Below are 19,920 nucleotides of genomic sequence, written 5' to 3'. Positions count from 1 at the left end.
AAACCTTGTCCGATGTCTTTGGACCACAAGGACTGCTATGACTACAACACTGTCACGAACACTGCCTGCTGCTCTGAAGAAACTCTTCCGTGCAGACAAGGATCCACGATTCCCCCTGCCCTCCACTCAAACTAAATACTGCTTGAAGCTGCTTCACACCAAAGGATATAGACTAAGCTGTCAAAGAGCAGTCTGATATTGAAACTGCTTTGGAAATTCTGCACCTGATCTCCTGGATAGAGTTGAATACACTTGACCAAAGATTTGGGATTAAAAAAACCTGCTCTTACGCTTTATAATCCTTGCTAAGTTTTATTATTAAATGATAAGCAAATATTTACTTGAGGACATCTAGAATGCTAGTTCATTTGTACTTGAATGTAGTGAGATGTAATGGGTCTGCTGGGGCTGAGCACACATTGACCCAAAATTTAACACAACTGAACGAGTGTAATGAGTGCTTGTGACAGAAGCTGAACATGGGTGGGAGGCCAGTGAAAAAAGGGAAGAGGGCAGACATACAAGTGAAAGAATACCTTCAAATATTTACTTATTCCAAAGCCTTTCACATATGTTTCAGAGCTTTAGTTTCAATATCTTCTCATCTCCATATACATACTGGGTTTTGAACAACTGTACTCCTTTGAGATGAATCACTCAGTTTTGCACTTACTATTTCCATCCTAGCATCCAATGGTTTTACAAGCTACTCATCGTCTTGTTGTGGAGATCTACATACAATAACACAGCTTCAGAAGCCAGCATTCAATTGTGCGATTTAACAGTGCCTTTCAGTGAGAGAGGGACATACACATAGCTTACCTCAGAGAGAAAATCTGGGGTACTCTGGTCACAAGCAGTCTAGAAGACCTTCTCATGGAATTTATACTCCTTGTCTAAGTCTTTTTATGCCACTGGTAGAAAAACCTCCTCAAAATAAACATCAGATATATTGATGATATTTCAAATGTTGTAGGATCTGTCTTAAAACACCTGCCACTCAAATTATGATACACTATACCCTGCTCATTTCAGGGCTTAATAAAGTATGTTTATTAATGAATACACATCCATGGTTTAATAGTATAAAGTTCCTTTTCCCTTATGTGAAGTAATTTGTACACAATTGCACCATGCAGTTCTTTAACTAACTCTTTTGTACTTCGAGAGAACTTTCCAAGGTATCTCCACCAACAAATCATAACGCAAGCACATTTCTAAACCCAGTGTTTGGACCAGTTAGTCAACAGACAATCCCTGCCTAACACTCAAACTCTCCTCATCAGCTGACATTAAGCCTCACCTTCCATAAAATCACCTCAGACCTGGCATACGGAAAAGTGCTGTGAAGGCAGCAGTTGCACAACACGCTTTGCTCACCAAGGCCCCTGTTCTTTTTGTTCCTTCCCCTTGGGAGAAGTTTGGAGGCCTCCCACAGTGAAGCGAATGCGTTTCTGAAGCTGTGCTTACCTCATAGCTCCATCCAGACCTGCCCTACAGACATCCTCACAGCACCCTGCAGAGGAATTCGGAGCAGCAGGTCTTATAAGCCCAAGAAAGGAAGACATCAGACTCAGTTTCCAAGGCAGGCAAGCTTGACATTTTGCACAGCTGCAACTTGCTTGGCAGCACATACTGAGTTAACAACCATACCCCCAAGCCTATCTAAGGCTCAAAACACTCCTTGGAACATGGGGCAGGTAGAGCTCACCCTCTCAGCATCTCCCCCGGCGAGTCCACAGCACAACCCCACCAGTGGTTAGTGGTGCGGTCACTGACAACTCAGGAACACTGATGTGCTTTCCCCCCATGAGAGATCTTAAAACTTCTTCTTTCACTTTGTTTAAAAAAGCCTCCAACATAGACCAGGGTGTGTGGGATAAAAACAAACAAACAAACAAACAAACAACAACAAAAAAACAGAGAGGGAGAGGAAGGAATCAGACATACCTCCAAAAAACAATAAAACTCCTTCCCTTCTGTGTTTTCCTGAATGGTACAGAACATTCAGTAATGATCTCAGAGTTTGACACAGGGTAAATCCCACTTATTTCAGAACAGTCCTAACTTACCTTTGTTCTTAAGCAGAGAATGTTACTTTTTGTATTTGTCAGCTTCAAAACAAGTATTTGTCAAAGCAGAAGTTAGCCATTGCTATAAAGCAGGTCAGAACAATAAGCAAGTCTCTCCAGCTGTAGGTGACAAAAGAGAAGGCAGCTCCGTAAAACACAGGAAAAACAGTGCACCTGAAAGATGAGCTCTTTTTCTAAAGATGCTGGGCTACTAAGAAATGGCAGAAATCACACCATGTGGGGGAAGTGACATTCAGTGTTCTTACCTGTTCCTGCCATTGCAGATGGAGAGGGACCGCAGAATCGTGAGTGGGGTTGGAAGGTATCTGTGGAGACAGATAATTGTCCAACCCTCTGCTCAAGCAGAACGCCCTGGAGACTATATTTTGGGTGAAGCAGGAGATGAACGTGAATAAAACTGACTTTATCTCTGCTTCTCACATAACTGGCATAAAAAACTTTCAGAACATCGGCAGCAGAAAAGTTACACAAGTGAGATATGCTCACATTTGTTTACTGGTCAATCCGATCTAGAAACTAGATTTAATATACAGGAAGGCATACAGAACCAGTTTCTAGGTGAGATAAGAAGAGCAGTATGTAATGAACAAAGATTATGCAGTGCTCCACTACGTCATTATGCATTTCAAGTGATTCAAAAAAGAAGTGAATAAAAAGATAGAGAAGGGACCCTATTTTTACCTCTGTCCCAGGACGACCCATCCACCCAGTAATTCCAGCTCTGGTACAATCTGTCAATTTATATCTTACCATGGGGAAAGATAGGATAAAACATGCAGGAAACAGGCAATATAGGCAATTATGCTTGGGCACAGCGTGCCACAGATGTAGCCATGGTCACAGTCTCAGATGGGGACAGTGTTATTTTCTTGCTTAACCTTATAACTGAAGCATCAGATAACATTTCCAATAATTTCTGCTTTTCTTTATGGATCCTTACACAGAGGGAAAGGTTGAGCAAACAGTACGTGGAGACTGACTGTATTTTTCAGAACTTAAAATTCTGAGACCGCCTTCAAACTTCTTTGAATATGAGGATCAGAAGTTGTTCTAAGGTAGGAAAAAAGCTAATACATACAGTAGAGCATGTGTCTGTACATGTACTCAGACGCTCTCCAAGATCTACATTAGTCCCTTTGCCTTCCTGTTTTCCTCATTCCCTGATTACTGAGTAGGCATCTTTTCCACTGATGGATGTGTTTGACTGACGATTGCATGCGAGAACACTACACTGGTGCAAGGAGGGAAGCAGGCATTCGGATGAACAGATCAAACACAAAACTGTTCAAAACAAAACAGAAACAAGACTATAATGTCATAAACTTAATTGTTACAGCATAAACTGAAGATAATGGAAGTTGGGCTTCTCATGAACTTCACATGAAATCAGACATCAAAATTCCAAACATACCTGCATTCAGGCAAAAGGGAAAAGATGATTAGCCACAATACATTAAAAGGCTTTTGAAAATAGCACATTAATGCTATTTCTCATGTTAGAAGACAAATTTTATTGCAATTCAGCAAATGAGCTACACCTGTAAAACTGTTTCGTATGTCCAATTCACATTTAATGTCCAATGGATTCAAATGTCACAGGAAAAATAGAAAAGGAAAACAGTACCTGGTTTTCTCATCATAATGTAAACTTTAACACCCACTCTTAAAAAAAAAACAAGCCAGTGATTTCCCCACGTAGTAAAATATATAGTTTATAAGGTATTGATGCTTTTTCTAACAGCCAATCTAAAGATATTAAAAAACCTACAAAGATGAGAAGTACATGTACAATATCTTCAAGTATTTTCAAGTATCCTATAGCATCTTGCACTATGGACAACAATCTTTTGACAATATACAGAAAAAGTTAATTCTTTGAATAATTTCACTGCAGAAACAAAACCTTAACATATTTATGAATTCAAAACACATCAAAAATATGGATCTTCCAGCTAGTAGGTCTCACTTCAACAATTTGAAAAATACTCTTGATAATGGAAAAAGTTGTGGAATAGTCTTCAGTTCATTAGTGTGTTTTCAGCTACAGAATGTCAGATGTTTAAGTTTATGGCAGATAAAGGCTTTTTTCTTGTATAAACTTATCATAGTATTTCAAACAAGTCTTTATTAAGTTGCATTTTATTTTTGTATAAAGTATCATATCAACTCCAATAGCATTAATCAAAGAAACAAATAATTGATAGGCAATAGCCTGTTTTTTCCTCACATCAGATATCAGCCTGTAAACATGTTTGGTCAATGTAGCATTGTATTTACTGCATTATGAACTACTTATTTTTTTTATCATTATATTTCTGTATCACCTACAGATTACGTGTGCTCACATGACTCTCAGTGCTAAGTTAAAAAACATTATATTTTCCAAATAATTGCAATAATAATAATAAAAATCAGTATAGCCACATTAACCCACACCTCCCAAACCTGCTTTCTTATTTTAGAACACTAACAGAAAAAAGGTTATGGTTGCATTACACTGTAGCTCTTTTCCGAACAAAAAATGTAATGCAAATTTTAAGAAGGGAGATGGATTTTACAATGCCCTAGTTAAAGATTAAAACACTGTGACTATACCATTCATTCTTTATATAAGAGTCACCCAATTCAGCACAATCACATGGAAGGAATAAATGCTGGATCCAAACATGATTCTGTGGGACTGATGCTACATCAATGAGAGAAGGAGGCTTATTTGTGGTGAACACCAAAGAGCAATAGGGATTATGGCTGTTACTACAGACCGAACTGCACTTAAGAGATGCCAGCCAATTCTCTTCCCAAAACTTTAGCCTAGGCTACAAAGAGCCATATTCAAATGTCTGTCTTCCTTGGTGGCCTCTGAATCCAACAAAACCATTATTTTTTCTGCTACATTCCAGAAACTTCTACTGTTCTTCCAAGTCTAGAAGGATTTGCTTCACTGAAGTCCATAGGTAAAAACGTAATTTGTATTTTACTGGGATTAAGCACAGTCACCCCTGCGAGGAAGTGTCTACCATGAAATGGTCTTTCCTGGGGAAAATAAAGTAACTGAGGAGCCAGGAAGAAAACCTCCTTTGCATCTGGACAACTAGCACACAGGGTACCACCCCTGATGGACACTTCATTCTCAGGTGCTATCCAAAAGAACCCACCATGTGAGAACCACGTGAGCAAACCCAAACCCATGTGCATCCTAGGTATCTCACTGCCATAATGAGGCACAATGATACGCATCAAAGCAAGCCATCAAAACAATATTACTGTGCCACATAAGATGAAGAAGTATGGAAAAAAAGTTAGTTCAGGGTTAACTACCTGTTATAAGATAAAATTAATCCATATTTGCTCTAGGACAGATATACGGTTTTAACGGGATCAACTAATCTGATAAGGTCAAAACGGTTAATCCAGCCCTCTTTTCATCAGACATGCTGCGAAACCTACAGGCCTACATAGAATCATTATAAACATAGCTGAAAGCACTGTATATAAAACTACTACATAATTAAGAAATGTGGGGCAAGTGTAGAAAGATTCTCCCAAAATATTAAGTTGAATACATGAAATTCTCAGAATAAAGAATGTTTTTGCTCTTCCAAGACTGAAAAGAACTGTACACAGAATACTTCCATGAAATGGTACTGTAAGCCCCATGTTACAAAAGAATTCACATCCACCCAGCCTAAGGAGTGGCTTGGACGTTGCCTTTGCATCTTTATAATGCAAATCTGGCTCTGATAAAAAAAAAGTAGTGATAAAGGAACTTCTCCATTTAATAATGAAATAAATAGGACAAAAGTAAAAATAGTCAAAGATTTAATACATGTGCTATACTTGTAAGTTATGGAAATGAAACGAACAAGATGTCACTAATCTGTAGGTAAAGAAAAGCTACTACAACATTGTATGAACTGAAAAACTTGGACTCTGTTTCTCGAAAGAGGGACAACACTCAGATAAGTTTATACAGTGGAGACCTCTTAAATACGTAGTCCTGAATTTCTGTGCAGTAATTTGTGATGCTGATAATTCAGCCTGTTAAATCACATACTCCAAAGAGATTTTTATCAGGGGATTCAAATGAGCAGAGATGTCTTTAGGCATTCACCAATTTCCAGCTCTTCAATAAATAAAACTTTCAAAATGTTTGTTTTATTGTAGAAGTGGACTAAAGCTTTCTGCTAAAAGCAAAAACATGCCAAATGAAGCAGGCTGTGACAACAGGACTCCAGATATATCCATTCAAACGGGAAAGAAAACTTATTATTTCCTGTAATTTCAGAAAAAATAAGAATCCTGATATAAACAAACTAATAAAGGTTTGCCATTATTATTTTGTGGGGGCGTAAACATCTTTCTTTAATCATCTAGCATTTGGGAAGCCCATGTTCCTCTTTATTAGCAGTTAAGAGAATTACGAGCAGCAACTGTATATCGAACTTCAAAAGGATGGTTCAAGTGGAAACATTTTTGCACCATAAATACTTATTCCAGGTTTTTGATTTAAGTGGGCTGCACTGTTAATTCTGAATTGCAACATACTATAGCCAGTTGTATTATAGAAGATTTTTTTTAAAGACAAAGTTACAAAACACAATGATAGGTTAAATAAATAAAAAAACATCAGTTAAAAAAGACGCTTAATTTCTTCTGTGCAATTATGTACCAATATGAAAAATATTACTTCAATCTCTGCGCATTTCATGGTTCAGTCTCCCAGAATTCACTAAAAATAATACTGACAACAAAAATAAAGGAAAAAACATGATTTGTTGACAAGTCAGTGCCTTGGAGCTATTAAAAAAGCACACATGAGAATTTGTAGTTCCCTTGCAGCAGAACAGTGACCCAACATGTTAAAAATCAAACATTGGTAATAATGTTAATATATAAAATATTAGTTTAAAAACTATAGAATGACCTTCTTAGCAGAAATGGAGTGTATATATTGGGGTCTATGACATACAGCATATCTGAAGGCAAGTTCACAGAATGCTGGAAGGCTCACTGCACATTTTCTATGGCAAGGAAATACTGCAGCTTTAAAATAAGCTGCACAATACTCATCTCTATCTCTTTCACATGAAAGTGTGTAAAAAGCAAATCAGCAAATAAACTCTAAAATAGATTTATACCAAAATCCTCTTTTTTACATTGAGTTTACAGCTTCTATCCATTTGCCTGTACTATTTTTGGAGTTTTCTTCAAGAAAAGTCAAAGTTGTATTTTAGGGCCATGAACAAGTTCACGATACAATGTACTGGCAGACAGAACTCTTGCATACTAACGTGATTCACTCCTTGTTGCTTTTTTTGTTGTTGCTGTTTTAAACATAGTTGTAGGTTTTTGTTTTGTTGTGGGACAAGAGGTCATATATCAATTCCTTTGACAAGAGATGCCTCCAGTGTAATGTTGAACTCCTGCAAGGTCTGCAGCACTCGAATCAAAGAATTCACAAGAGTATGATCCTTAATTAGTGCTATGTCTTCATACATCTGTGCTGTGATCGGGCAGTCTGCAAGCAGGGCGATCCAGTGATGCAAGAGGTGGTCTCTGACAAAGTCAGAATTTGGAAATAAAAATAAAGCCAAGTTAATTTCTCATTTTCAATGAAATTACTTTTGTACTTTACCTATCAAATAGACTTACCATTTTGTCCACATACTTTTATATGGTGGGCAAGGGGAAGCAACTATCTGTGGCACTTGTTTAAGTAGGTCACATCCTCACGCAAGAAAAGCATTTCTAGGCTTTTCACCCTCATATCAAAACATATGGCTCCCAGGAGGCCTGGAAGTCCCAGGAAGGCCTGGTGTCACTGACCTGCTCCACTGCCTTGGAGTCAAGAGGGTTCCTAAACAGTCCTGGTTTCTCTCCTACTCACCTACTGCAAAGAGTAATTGGATGGTGGGATTTCACCCAGCCAAGAGCTGAAGAGGCCTCGATGACTGATGGTTTTCTGCTTCTATCTTCCAACCCTGCTAGCTAGGAGAGGGAGGCTATTCACACAAGCCTAGTACCATTCTCTCATGATTCAGTTGCTCAGCTCTAAGATATGCAACTGCATATCTTAGTTTCCCCACAATTCAAATACCTTGGAACTTGGTCAGTGCCTCCTTCACTTGATTCTTCTTTGGTTACATCAAAGAACTTTGTAAGTAACAACCAAACTGCAAAACCCAGCAGCTGTGTGGCTTTATCTTACTAACATGCAACATACTTTTCATTTTATTAAAAGAGTATTAACAAAAAAGTTCCTTTATACCTGGCTCCAAGACACACCAGCATCTGAAACTTGCCATCCTTTCCAATGTTTCTAGGTGTGTTGTTGATAGCAGTGATAAAGCGACAGAAATTCCTGGCCCTTGTCTGCCAGTTTTCTTCTGGGACCATTTCATTCTGCTCAAGGGTCTCATAATATGTTTGTGCTTTTTCTTAAAAGAATAGTAGAAGATAAGTTTCATCAGTGTAATAGCAATCCTAAAATAGCTGAAATACTGTGCTCCAGTGCTTGTAATAAAGTATTAGGCACAATGACCTTCAAATTTAGATGATTAAATTTAGAAATACCTCACTGTGTAATGCTTTCCCCATAAGTTTGCACACAAATCCACAAGGCTATATGATGCCCATATCTGAGAAATAGCAAATCAGCACAAAGTGATTTAGTTGTTCATTCAGGGTACAATTAAAGTTGAAAGGCCTAGATTCAAAGCTTGTCCATGAGTTTCCTAGGTGATTATGTCTAGGTTTTTTTTTTTTGTCACTTTAGTTGTTTCCCCTGTGTAAAACTGGAATTCCACTTCCTTTCCCCTGAGCAGTGCTAAAGTGGTTTTAGTATCTAACTAACTTCGACATGCTACAGTAATATGACGAAATAAGGTCAAGAATTATGTTGAAACACCTATTCAAAACACAGAAACACTATTAAAAGTAACTCATTTTCTGTGCACTTCTTGTGTATTTTCTTCTGTGTATTTTTTGTGTATTTCTTTGTGTATTCAGTTGACTTATTCAGCTCTGTGACAAGGGAAATAGAGCATGGTTTGAAAAATGTATGCTTATAAACCCCTTATTACAATGTCCAGCAAGTACCAATAGCACTAGATCCACTTCTTGTGCTTTATAAGGCAACTCAACCTCTTAAAAGCATGATTTATTGCTTTCACAATGCTGAATTAAGAACAAGGTTGCCATATGCCAACTCACCACCTTATTTAAAAACTTCCACACTAGGGAATTTTACACCACTGCTACTAGAAGGACACAGTCCAATTACCGTGCAAGTACAGTGTCAACTCTGGCACATGACAGATGCTCTTTTCTTTCAACAATATGAGGACATAAGAGCTCTTAAAGCATTTCAGCTGCTGAGATGCCTCTGACAAGTATTTTGTTCACACCAGCTGAGACACAGTGGCAATGATAAGGAACACAGATGGATATGTTTCAAAGACACAAACAGGCTCTGTTATGTTTTCATCACACTTACCTAAAAAGTCCCAAATAAAGACATTTTTGAAGAGCCTGGGTGATTTAAATCCATGCTGAAACACTTGTTCAAGAGCTGAAACAAGTCCACTTTCTCCACACAGCAAGAGCGTCAGACTACCTCTCTGCCAAACACACAAAGCACAAGCATTTATCTCAGTTTGGCAGTTAAGACACAAAAAGTATCATATGTATTTATTAAACCAGGTTTTAAATAAACAGATGCCCAGAGTTACAGTATATGCCAGTCAGTGACCCCAGAGAGGATGACCCACTTCTGTTAAGTCCTTAGCATTCAAAAATTTGTTGATATCCTTAAGAATGAGGCTGAAGAAAGCAATCTCTGGGCCTCGCCATCATCAAATGAAGCCACAAAAAGTTCAAGATCAAGATTGTGAGCAGGTTTTACCTACGATAATGACCACTGCACAGTAAGCTAATGTTTTCCTTATTTTATGAAGTAATTATGTTCACAGATCCACTGTAGCAAGTACCTCAGACTTTCAAGAAAAACAACACAATGCAATTTTTGCAATGTAAAAATTAGGGAAAGAATAACAATTCTTCTTTAGATGACTGGGGTAAATTCTGTTCTGCAAAACCAATGCATGACCACTTGGGATTACTGTGTTAAGTATGCTCAGCAATCAGAATTAGACTGAATATGAAATTGCCATGCTACCTGAATTTAGGAAAGGTAGGCGCAGAAAGAATGGGAAGACCAATTGGTAAAAAAATAAAACTATTGACTTTCAAGGGATATCCATATAGTAGACAGCACTGCTCCATACCACTCTTTCTCACAAAGGCTGGACTTCGACACTTGGACAAAGGCACACTTCTTAAGCTTGTTTCAGGAAACAACTGCTGTGCCAGCTAAGGTGATTATATATATAACTCAGAATTGTAACTGAGTCTTTGAGAACATTTCTGCTTTGCTTTGGTCTTTGTTTGTTTTTAAACAGTCTATTGGTTTTCATATTAAAAGTGGCCAAGATAGTGCAAAACAGACATAAAAACCCCTTATTACTATTCAATGAAGATAAAACAGCAGTTAATCCAGAACAAACTGAACAGGAAGCAACATTGCTGAAAGTGGTACAGCTAGAATCTTGGGCAGAATTTCGCTCACAATTTGAAATACCACAACATGAGATTTAAATCTAACTGAATGCTCCAGTTAGCAGCAAAAAGGAGGTACTTGACAATTTACTATTTCAATGACTTAGTCTCCATATCTCATTTTTGCTCTACTTAAGGAATTTTCAGACACAAATGGCTGTTCCTTCAAGTTCAAACTTTTCTGTTATGTATTCTCCAACACTTACTAATGTGAGTTTTAAGACAGGAGTGCCACTACACAGACAACATAAGTCCTCACCTCTTTCTCTGGCTTGTGGAAATGCTTGACAATACCATTGACAGCTTCACCAATAGCTTCTTGTATCTGACCAGTATTTAACTCTGAAAAATACAAAATACTTCCAATCACTTTGTAAATGCTTTAAAAATTGTACCTGTGCATGAGGGATAAGGCATATCACAAAAGAGAAAAGGCATACAAACCAATATAATTTATGCTGTTAGTGAAAAGGTGATGGACTATTGGCAATAGAAATCCAAGTCTATTTTTAGTAACTGTGGAGGAGGTAGAATTGGAGATGGTTTGGTTTTCCTATCAAAGTTATAACTGTGATGTTTCAACAGAACAACAGATAGAAAGGGTATTTACATAATTACACGATTTTGCAGACCCAGGCCCAAAGATAAGAAAAGGATATATTCCTCGATTATGACCACCGAATCCGGGCATCTTGGAAATACATCCTGTGATAGTTTCCTGTAAACCCAAGGATGCTTGGGAGCACAATAACCACTTGACTTATCAGGAATAGGATAATCATAGAACAGTGATCTCAATAGAAAACTAACATCCATGAACAGAAACCACTAGCAGGCATTTTCATCTATGAAGGACAGGACAACAAATTTCTGTCTTCTTCCACAGTACTCATTTCACAAAGGAAGGACAAGAAAACCAAAAAAAAATAGTAGGATAGCTAAGCACTGGAGCAGAAGCCCAGAGACATCTTCCTTCTACCTTTGGAGACTTTCAGAATTTGAGCAGATACAAACGTAAGCAACCTGTTCTAACTCAGAAGTTAGCTCAACTCCCTGCTCAGAATCCAGCTAAGTGAGCTTCACAGGTCCTCTCCAAGCTGTGATTTTGTTCTAGTTTCAGTTAGGACAGAGTTAATTTTCCTCCTAGTAGTTGGTAGGATGCTATGTAGGTAGGATGCTATGCACTGCTCTGCAACAATTAAAACATCAGCATGTTATCAGCACTCTTCTCATCCTAATCCAAAACATAGCATCCTACCAGCTACTAGGAGGAAAATTAACTCTGTCCTAACTGAAACTAGGACAGATTTTAAAATACAGGAAGATCTCCAGTTGCTGTTTGCAAGCAGCTTTCCACAAATAATGATGTAAAACCTTATAAGACAATCCCCACCACTCACTTGGCTTATTGTTTGGTGATATAGTGACAAATCTTCTGATCATGCTTGGTGACTGCTGCAAAGGAGGGGTTCGACACTGCCGCTCATCAACCTCAGTGTTGGAAGTCAGCAACTCTCCCACCAGGATCCTTTCTAAGCTGCCATCATCCATTCCCTTTCCAAGCCACCTTCCACAGGGAAACCTGAGAACATAAAGCAGATATTTGGATCACGTCTTTCAACCCAGATTCAATTCCATGCTAAAGACTTTCAACTGCAGTTGCAAAAAATCCAAATTCTGCTACTATATTTATTAGAAATACTTCACTCTAACTAATGAACAAATTCTTGGATGTGGGTTTTGCCAGCAGAGGGAGCAAAACAGCTTTTCAGCTCCAGGTTTGCCTTAAATGTCACACTAGACAATCTACAAAGCAACTGGCAGATTTTGCCTTGTGTCCTACACGTAGTGCATGATTTGAGGGCTGTAGAGAGAAGAAACGTAGAAGGGAAAGACCCACAATGAGCTACACTTTCATTGAATACTTTACATAGCTGGTGAGTCAACGCACACAAAAAACACCATTAAATAAATTACTTAAATACCAAAACACCAACACTTACATTGAAAGTGGGATATTAAGTTGGGTACTAGAAAATACGTGTTCATTTGCTCATCACCACTTTCTGTGAACCAATGCTGGTGTCAGTTTAACTAGCTCAGTCAGAAAACTGAATAGCATCCGAAAATAGCATCTCGCCTCTTCATTTAATTTCAAGTAAGCTTGCATAAATAACTGAGTGGACTTACCCACCAGTTTCTCATCAACATGAGTACAAAAGTTTCTCTCAACAAAGGAGAAGGCATTAAACCATGCTGTACTTAACACAAATTAATTCCTACTGTAAATCTTGTTCCTTTACTTTCACCGTGCAAATACAGGTTTCTAACACTCATTAGCCCTTGTATTCAAGCTTGTGTTCAAACTTCTCTAACAGAGCACTCAGCCGTAATAATAAAACATCACCCATGTTTGGTAAGCAGCAAGCTAACTTGCTGTTTCTGCCTGGGGCTCAAGGCAGATTCTTTTAAAGATGTGTAACAGGGAACTCATCTTCTCCACCAATATTTGGAAGGTAGACGTGAGCATTTGCAAACTGAAAACTGTTTAATTTTGTAAGAATCATGACTTATTTAATGCCAGAAGCCAAATGACCTTTCTGTGCCTTCAGGTAGCAGCATCTGTAGACAGAGTCCCAGGAGGTAAGACCTTTCTAAGTAAACAAGCCCTCTTATGCTGGCTTCCTGCATAAATTCTACTTACCCAACACGAAATGTCAGGATGATACTTACTTGTAAGTATGCCCTGTTATTTCATTTCTGACCATAACATATTCAACTAGCCATTTGGCATACAGCCCTGAGTTATCATGTCCTATTTGCACTGTGGTCAGTTTTCCCAGGTTCTGGCACTGCAAATTAAACAAAGAATTGGTCAGTGTAAACAGCAGGAGAGAGGACAAGTAAACTCTTGGAGAAAATGCTGACACAGGTCATCAGAAGTGTGGTGCTCTTCTTCTGACTGAATGACCCATTCTGGGCTTTATAGGGGTAGGTTGCTTTATTTGTTTTTGTTTGTTGTTGCTTTGTGGTTTTTTTTTCTTAATACTGTTTTGATCAACAGAGAGAGCAAGACATTTTATTTTTCGTAAGTCATATTTGTCAATGCACTAAGGATTTGTCAGTGATTTTGCTGTGCATAGTATTAAATATGGATTAAACTTGGTAATGTACAGACACAGGAGTATTTGTGAGTAACCACAAAGACCACAGATATGAAATGTACTACAAGATGGTACTGCAAGGGGAGAATTTAGAACTGAATGAAAAAACACCTGAACTATTCTTGTCTCAATTGATACAAACCTCAAAAGTCATTTCTAGTATGTTCCTGGGAATCTGCAGGACTCCTGTTTCACCCAGTTCTCCTGAGATACAAATCCAAGGATTGGCTGTAAACATTGAACCACCAAGTTTCTTGCTAGGAACAATCAATATATGGTATGGTATCACTGCAAACACAAGAAGAAATAACACTTCAGAAGTGACAAAGGATAATAATGTAATCTTTTTAATGAACAGAAGAGAAAAAGATATACTAGTAATCCGTAACAATCCTGCACTACCATGAAATGTAAAAAAAAAAAAACCACAAAAAAACACCACACTCAACACACAAACGTAAGAGTTCCTATTTAACCATACCAGCACTTGCTTACTAAACACTTACTGACAATCAGGAAGTGTACACATTAATAAGTCATTAATAAGTACAGCTGATAGCAAAATACCATCAAATGACAGAAGAAACACGGGTTGGACAATGTCTCCATATGGATACAATCATTTTTCATTTTCCAGTCTCAAAACGTATGATGAAGATAGTTATTTGTCCCCAGCTTAGTGACAAGGAAGTAAGGACAGTATCCGTGTATCCAGGACTAGGTTGTAGCTCAGCATGCAACTCAGTGCTCAAATACAAACTGCCTGCTTTTGTGTGTGCATACATACACACTACAGAACACTAATTCCCGCTCGGCTAGTAACCAAAGCCTTTATTTGCACGGCTTGCTTGCAGGAGTATTCATTACAGTGGCTAAACACTTTCAGTGAAAATACATAACAATACTGCAAGTTCTTCTGTACCATGCTGGTCTTAATTATGCTAAGACGTTTGATTTTAAGAAGAATAAAGGACTTTTTCCTCCCCTTTAACTGGCACCACATGCATTCTCAAATGTTTTCTGGTCCCCTGGTCTACCAGTGCCTAATTCAATATACCACCTGAATTAAAGCCCCTTCTTTGACTCAGAAGGCAGATGGAAATACATATGTTCTTCCATCATCTAGCATCTCATACATGGCCATCTATTAACCAAACTACTTCTATAACAAAATCCAATTATCTAAGTGGTCATTGTGTTTCTTGGCAACTTACCTTTCTTTATCATTCATAAATGGGTTACAATTAGTACTTTTCAGCTAAGGTATTTAACACATCTCTCCCTCAACATCTCCTCAGCTGTCAGTTCCCTCAAGAAAGCATTCGGTAGTTGGATTTTCTTAGAAGCTTGATGCTTGTGACATTTAAGAATGAATTAAAATGCTTCCCTTTTTATTTTCTGTGCTTATAGTCTTAAATTGACAACAGCATCCAGCCGACCAGACCTGAACCTCGTCCAGATCTTGTCCACAAGTCCAAGAAGTATTTCACTTAGATCTCTGTTTGCTTTGTCTTTAAGACACAAAAATAGGAATCATAACAGCAAGGATAGCTCTTATCATGGGACTAGAAGGATCCCTTCACCTACCTCCAACCCCAATTTCAGCGCTGCTGAAGTCTTTTCTTATACCTTACCAGTGAAGTCCTGTGACAGCAGGCATGCAAAAAGTGCATGAGAACTCTGTAATACATTAAAGTGTCAGCAATAACAGCTAAAAAAAAATCTACAGGAAGTCTTTAAAAAAAAGAAAAAGAAAAAAAAGCACTTGAATGCATTGCAGAGTTCTGGTGCAGCCCTCAGCAGGCATTTGACTAGTTATCCCAAACTCAGAGACAAGCATGTGGCAAGCTAGGCTGAGGATGAAAAGGGGAAAGGTATTTTGTTTTCTTTTTTAATTCCTACTATGCAACGAGCTAATATTCTTACCTTGAAAATGTATAGTCCACACTGCTTTTTGTATGGTGCACACAAATCCACCACAAAATTTTCTATTGAGTACTTTTCCACATCTAAAAGGATTAAAGCTGCCTGTATCTTACCAAGTTAGAAACAAATGTCTTTAGTGACACATGGGGAGAACACTACTACCCACCAGAGAAGATTATAGAAACAGTGATACAGCATACACAGATGGATACCAGAAAGAAAGCAGAACAGCTACACAAAAGAACATTGCTCAGAATTGTTTAGAAATTTGGATAAGTACTCAACCAGATCTGGAGATCAGAGTTCCAGGGGAAGTAAATACTTACAGATTGTTGTGAAAACATTGGTAAAGCAAAAGTAATCAACAGCATTGAATGACAGGAGATGATATAAGAATTGTTCTTTCTCGTCATCACAGCGGAGGAATGCGTAACGCTTGTAGAGTTTTCTGACAAAGTAAAACAAATAATCTGTCATAGTAACAAGATGCTTTCAGTGAAATGTTTTTTATTATGCGTATTTATTAGGTAAACTATGAAGAATGTGCAAGCAATTACAAACGACAAGTGATGCTAGTGGAGCCAACAGTATTTAATGTGCCAAGATATGTAGACACTAAGTCTGAAGTTTCCAAGTGCATCAGTCCAATATTTCACACCACTTTCCGTCACTTGAAAGCAAGGTTTAAGGTGGTCTTTCGGTCTAATTCCTCAAAAAAGGAAGAAGGACTTTTGTACTTCCTCAGGAAAAAAAACTCGGACCTTTTTTGGCAACGTGAAAGACTAGAACTGCAGTAAAAAGAGTCCTCACAACCTAGTTCTTAGCAGATGGTGTCAGGGGACTGTCATTCAGTACACACAACACTGGACAGTTGGAAGGCTCTTTTCAAAGGATACTAGGACAAGCACTGAGGTTATCTACTTGTATTAGGTTATAAGTGATATCCCAGAGTCTTCAGGAACCCACATGTTAAGCTAGGAAATAGCTTCAGTATTTACAGCACACAGCTCCTGAGATAACCAAATTCACATGCACGTAGAGGTGACGTAAACTCCTGCTCTTCCCCTTCTCCTGGGTTGAAAATTCTTTACAAGGACTGTAGCACCAGACAAAACTGCAACTTGTTTTACGTGGAAATATGAAAATATGTAGCTCAGTAGCCTTCCCTCCCTAGTGGAGATTCTATGCAGAAAAACGTACTCTAAAGGGAAATAATCTTATACACATTACTCAAGCACATTAAGAAAATTAACACTGCAAGACCCGCAACTGTGAAACCTTGATGAGATTTTACAATACATTTCAAGCAAAAATTTTGACTGGAAAATACTCTTAAAGTTTCTCACTTGCACATAGATACCACCACCATTTTGGTTAATTATGCAACCAATAAATAATACTAGTATTGGTGAATTATCATAAAAGAGCATGCCAAGATGCATCAAAATCTGACTGCGACTAGAGGAAATACTCAAAACATCACGAATGCATGAATTAGGTATTAGAAATACTGACAGAGCAATGGATAGTTGTTCCTGCCAAGAGGGCATCCTGACAACTCTCCTCAATTTCAGATATCAATTACAAAAAAGTCAGCAAGTAGTTTACAAGCCAGAAGTCCGCAAAATGAATCAATATAACTAACTCATGTGCGCAAACACATTCTCACTTAAAAAACAGTAACACTAGAGAAATATTCAGTGGAAGTAAAGATACTGAGTCTTATATCATCATAGCCTGCCTATAGCCACGAGGGTTAGCAAGTCCAAAAATGTCTCATGGGTCACCATGTCTGTGTTTTGTTTGAACAACCTGAAGCACGTACTTAGCCTATCCACAATGGTACGTGCTATCCTGTCTTTCCAAAATACAAGATTTCTCAGTTTACTTGTGCACATAAGGTCTCAGAATGAAACTAAATGATTTCCTTCTGTTCTCTAACTCTAGTCCCTCCACAAACTAGAAAGAAACCTGTTTTATTTCTCCTCTAATTTTTAGCAAATGCCAAATGAAGAGAATTAGTTAAATAAAATAACTAGCAACTAGTTGATTCAAAACAGAACAACCCTCTATCATGGTAAATGCAAAATGACAGAAGTTGCATACTCTTAACACCTTCCTGAACTTGGCACTGCTTCCTCTAAAAACAAAAAATGGATTTTTTAATCCAAACCATCTAGAACACCCTTAAGTTGGATAACTAAATACACAGCGCAAAGGACACAGGATTACAAAGAATCAGTATAATCTCTATGCAAGTTGCTCCTTTGCTTGTCACTTTCATTCTAAACATACTTTTGCTGTTTCCTCACTCTGTGCTGGAGAACCACAATCTGTCTGATAGATGAACAGTGCATTAGCTAGTGTTGAGAGTTTTTTCCCCTCCCCCCCTCAACGTTTGTTTTGCATGGGGTGAGCACTGCCAAATTCAACCTGAAATAGACTGTTAATTCACTTAATTTAGAGACAGAGGAAGCTTTACTACTTGTCCTCACTGTGTCCTTCAGCTTTTCCTTGCACACTGTTGGAAAGAAAAGAGGAAGGCTACAGCTTTATCAGAAAGTCCAGCATAATTCAACACAAGGTAAACCTCAAAAAGTTAGCAGTCAAGGTTCTGGGCAAAGACGTTTGTGGCATGGTGGTCTTGGTAGGAGAAAAGTAAAGGAAGAGGAAGAAGAGACAGCATAGGTTAGGTTGTCTCCAGAAAGAAGTCTTCAATTAAAGCTAATTACTAGCTTTACACTTGCTACTAAAAAAAGTTTGATTGGACAAACACAAGAACCCATGATTTCCACACAATAGACAGTATGCCCAAACTTCTTAGCAATACTTTTTTTTTTTTTTTTTTTTAAACTCAACAGGCTATACTAAATAAACCTCAGACTGGTATTCCTGAAATTACGTAATTTGTATTAAATATGGCCTGTACTTTGGTTTGTGCAATTGTTTAAAAAAATATTTATATTTACAAAGATAATACAAAGTGCATGTGCTCTGGACATTGCCATTGTAAGAAAATAGGCCCTTGTGTTGAGCATTTCCCTTTTTGCCTTTCAAATATGCATATTTAAGAAGCGCTAGCACAGATTTGACAGAGTTTAAGCCAGCAGAATTTGGAACTCTCTCAAACTCCATTCCCCACCCCACCCCAAACTCTGTACATCAGATACTTCTCTTATTTTCTTCCTATACAGCATCAAATGCTCTTTAAATAGCGTTTTGGGTCTTAATGCTTGGGCCTTTCCACAAATTTTGTATGATTTCATATATAATCATAAGAATTGAAAGTTGTGCATTTTGAAATGGTTAGAAGTAATAGAAACAAAAAATGGATCATCATAGCAGATATTTGACTATTATGAAACCAATTCACTTCATGTTCTTAAGCAGGATATAAATGCAAAGACTTCACTGTGTACAAGAAGAGAAATGAACCTGTGAGACAGCTTGATTTAGAAATGTGGACAGCCATGCTCTGGCAGATTTAGATGGAAGATTTCAGAAGGTATTACCAGATCTCATCTTAAGCTTATTACCCCACATTGAGATGCAAGAACTGATCAACACAGCCTTCCTAGCCACCTTCATGGTGTACACTATTCATCCACTCTCCTGAAGCACACCAGAAGCTGATTGTATCTACATTATTTTACATTGCACCAGAAGAGGCTAGGAGAATGTAATCAACAAACGTCTCAGATGTGGAAACAGAATTGAGAAGCTAAGGAACAGTCACATTCTGAGTCATACTAACCAGAACCACAGAAGAACAGCTGGATCTAACTCTACACTCTTCATACTGTGACAGAACTGCAACTAGGATCTAAGGTGCACTTTGCCTGTGAAAACAGAAAATCTAAGGAAAACAAAATAGTTACAGAGAGGGCACTGAGATAAAAAGCTTAACTCAAAGTAGTTGAGTTTGGACATAAAACCTATTTGATTTAATCCCTAGCAATTGACAAAATTCTCAACTCAAAACTGAAGAAAGTCTACTGCTGACAGAACTGATTCTGTATCTGAAGAACCCCAGAAGTAAATCATCATAACACAACATAACTATTTTTCGTGTGTAACATGCTCTAGGTGACTCTGCTTGAGCAGGAGAGTTGGACTAGATG

The 19,920-nt window shown here is 37.9% G+C and overlaps 1 protein-coding gene across 4 annotated transcripts in view; it reads right to left on the bottom strand.

Annotated features, from left to right (window-relative positions):
• Positions 1-3,642: 3,642 nt before the first annotated feature.
• The window catches only part of DENND5A (DENN domain containing 5A), a 65,064-nt gene continuing 48,786 nt past the window's right edge, over positions 3,643-19,920 (bottom strand). For all 4 annotated transcript variants that reach the window (XM_048070145.2, XM_048070149.2, XM_048070147.2 and 1 more), the window contains 8 exons: positions 16,126-16,247; positions 14,016-14,161; positions 13,443-13,561; positions 12,110-12,291; positions 10,969-11,051; positions 9,589-9,712; positions 8,362-8,530; positions 3,643-7,649 (listed from right to left, as the gene is read on the bottom strand). In XM_048070145.2, the coding sequence (XP_047926102.1) occupies positions 7,466-7,649; positions 8,362-8,530; positions 9,589-9,712; positions 10,969-11,051; positions 12,110-12,291; positions 13,443-13,561; positions 14,016-14,161; positions 16,126-16,247 (1,129 nt within the window). In that variant the 3' untranslated portion in view covers positions 3,643-7,465. The remainder of the gene's footprint in view (positions 7,650-8,361; positions 8,531-9,588; positions 9,713-10,968; positions 11,052-12,109; positions 12,292-13,442; positions 13,562-14,015; positions 14,162-16,125; positions 16,248-19,920) is intronic.

The sequence above is a fragment of the Anser cygnoides genome, chromosome 5 (assembly GCF_040182565.1).
Source record: "Anser cygnoides isolate HZ-2024a breed goose chromosome 5, Taihu_goose_T2T_genome, whole genome shotgun sequence".
In the NCBI taxonomy this organism is placed as follows: domain Eukaryota; kingdom Metazoa; phylum Chordata; class Aves; order Anseriformes; family Anatidae; genus Anser; species Anser cygnoides.
The sequence above is the reverse complement of the archived record's forward strand: the minus strand, read 5'-3'. Positions and strand labels throughout refer to the sequence as shown.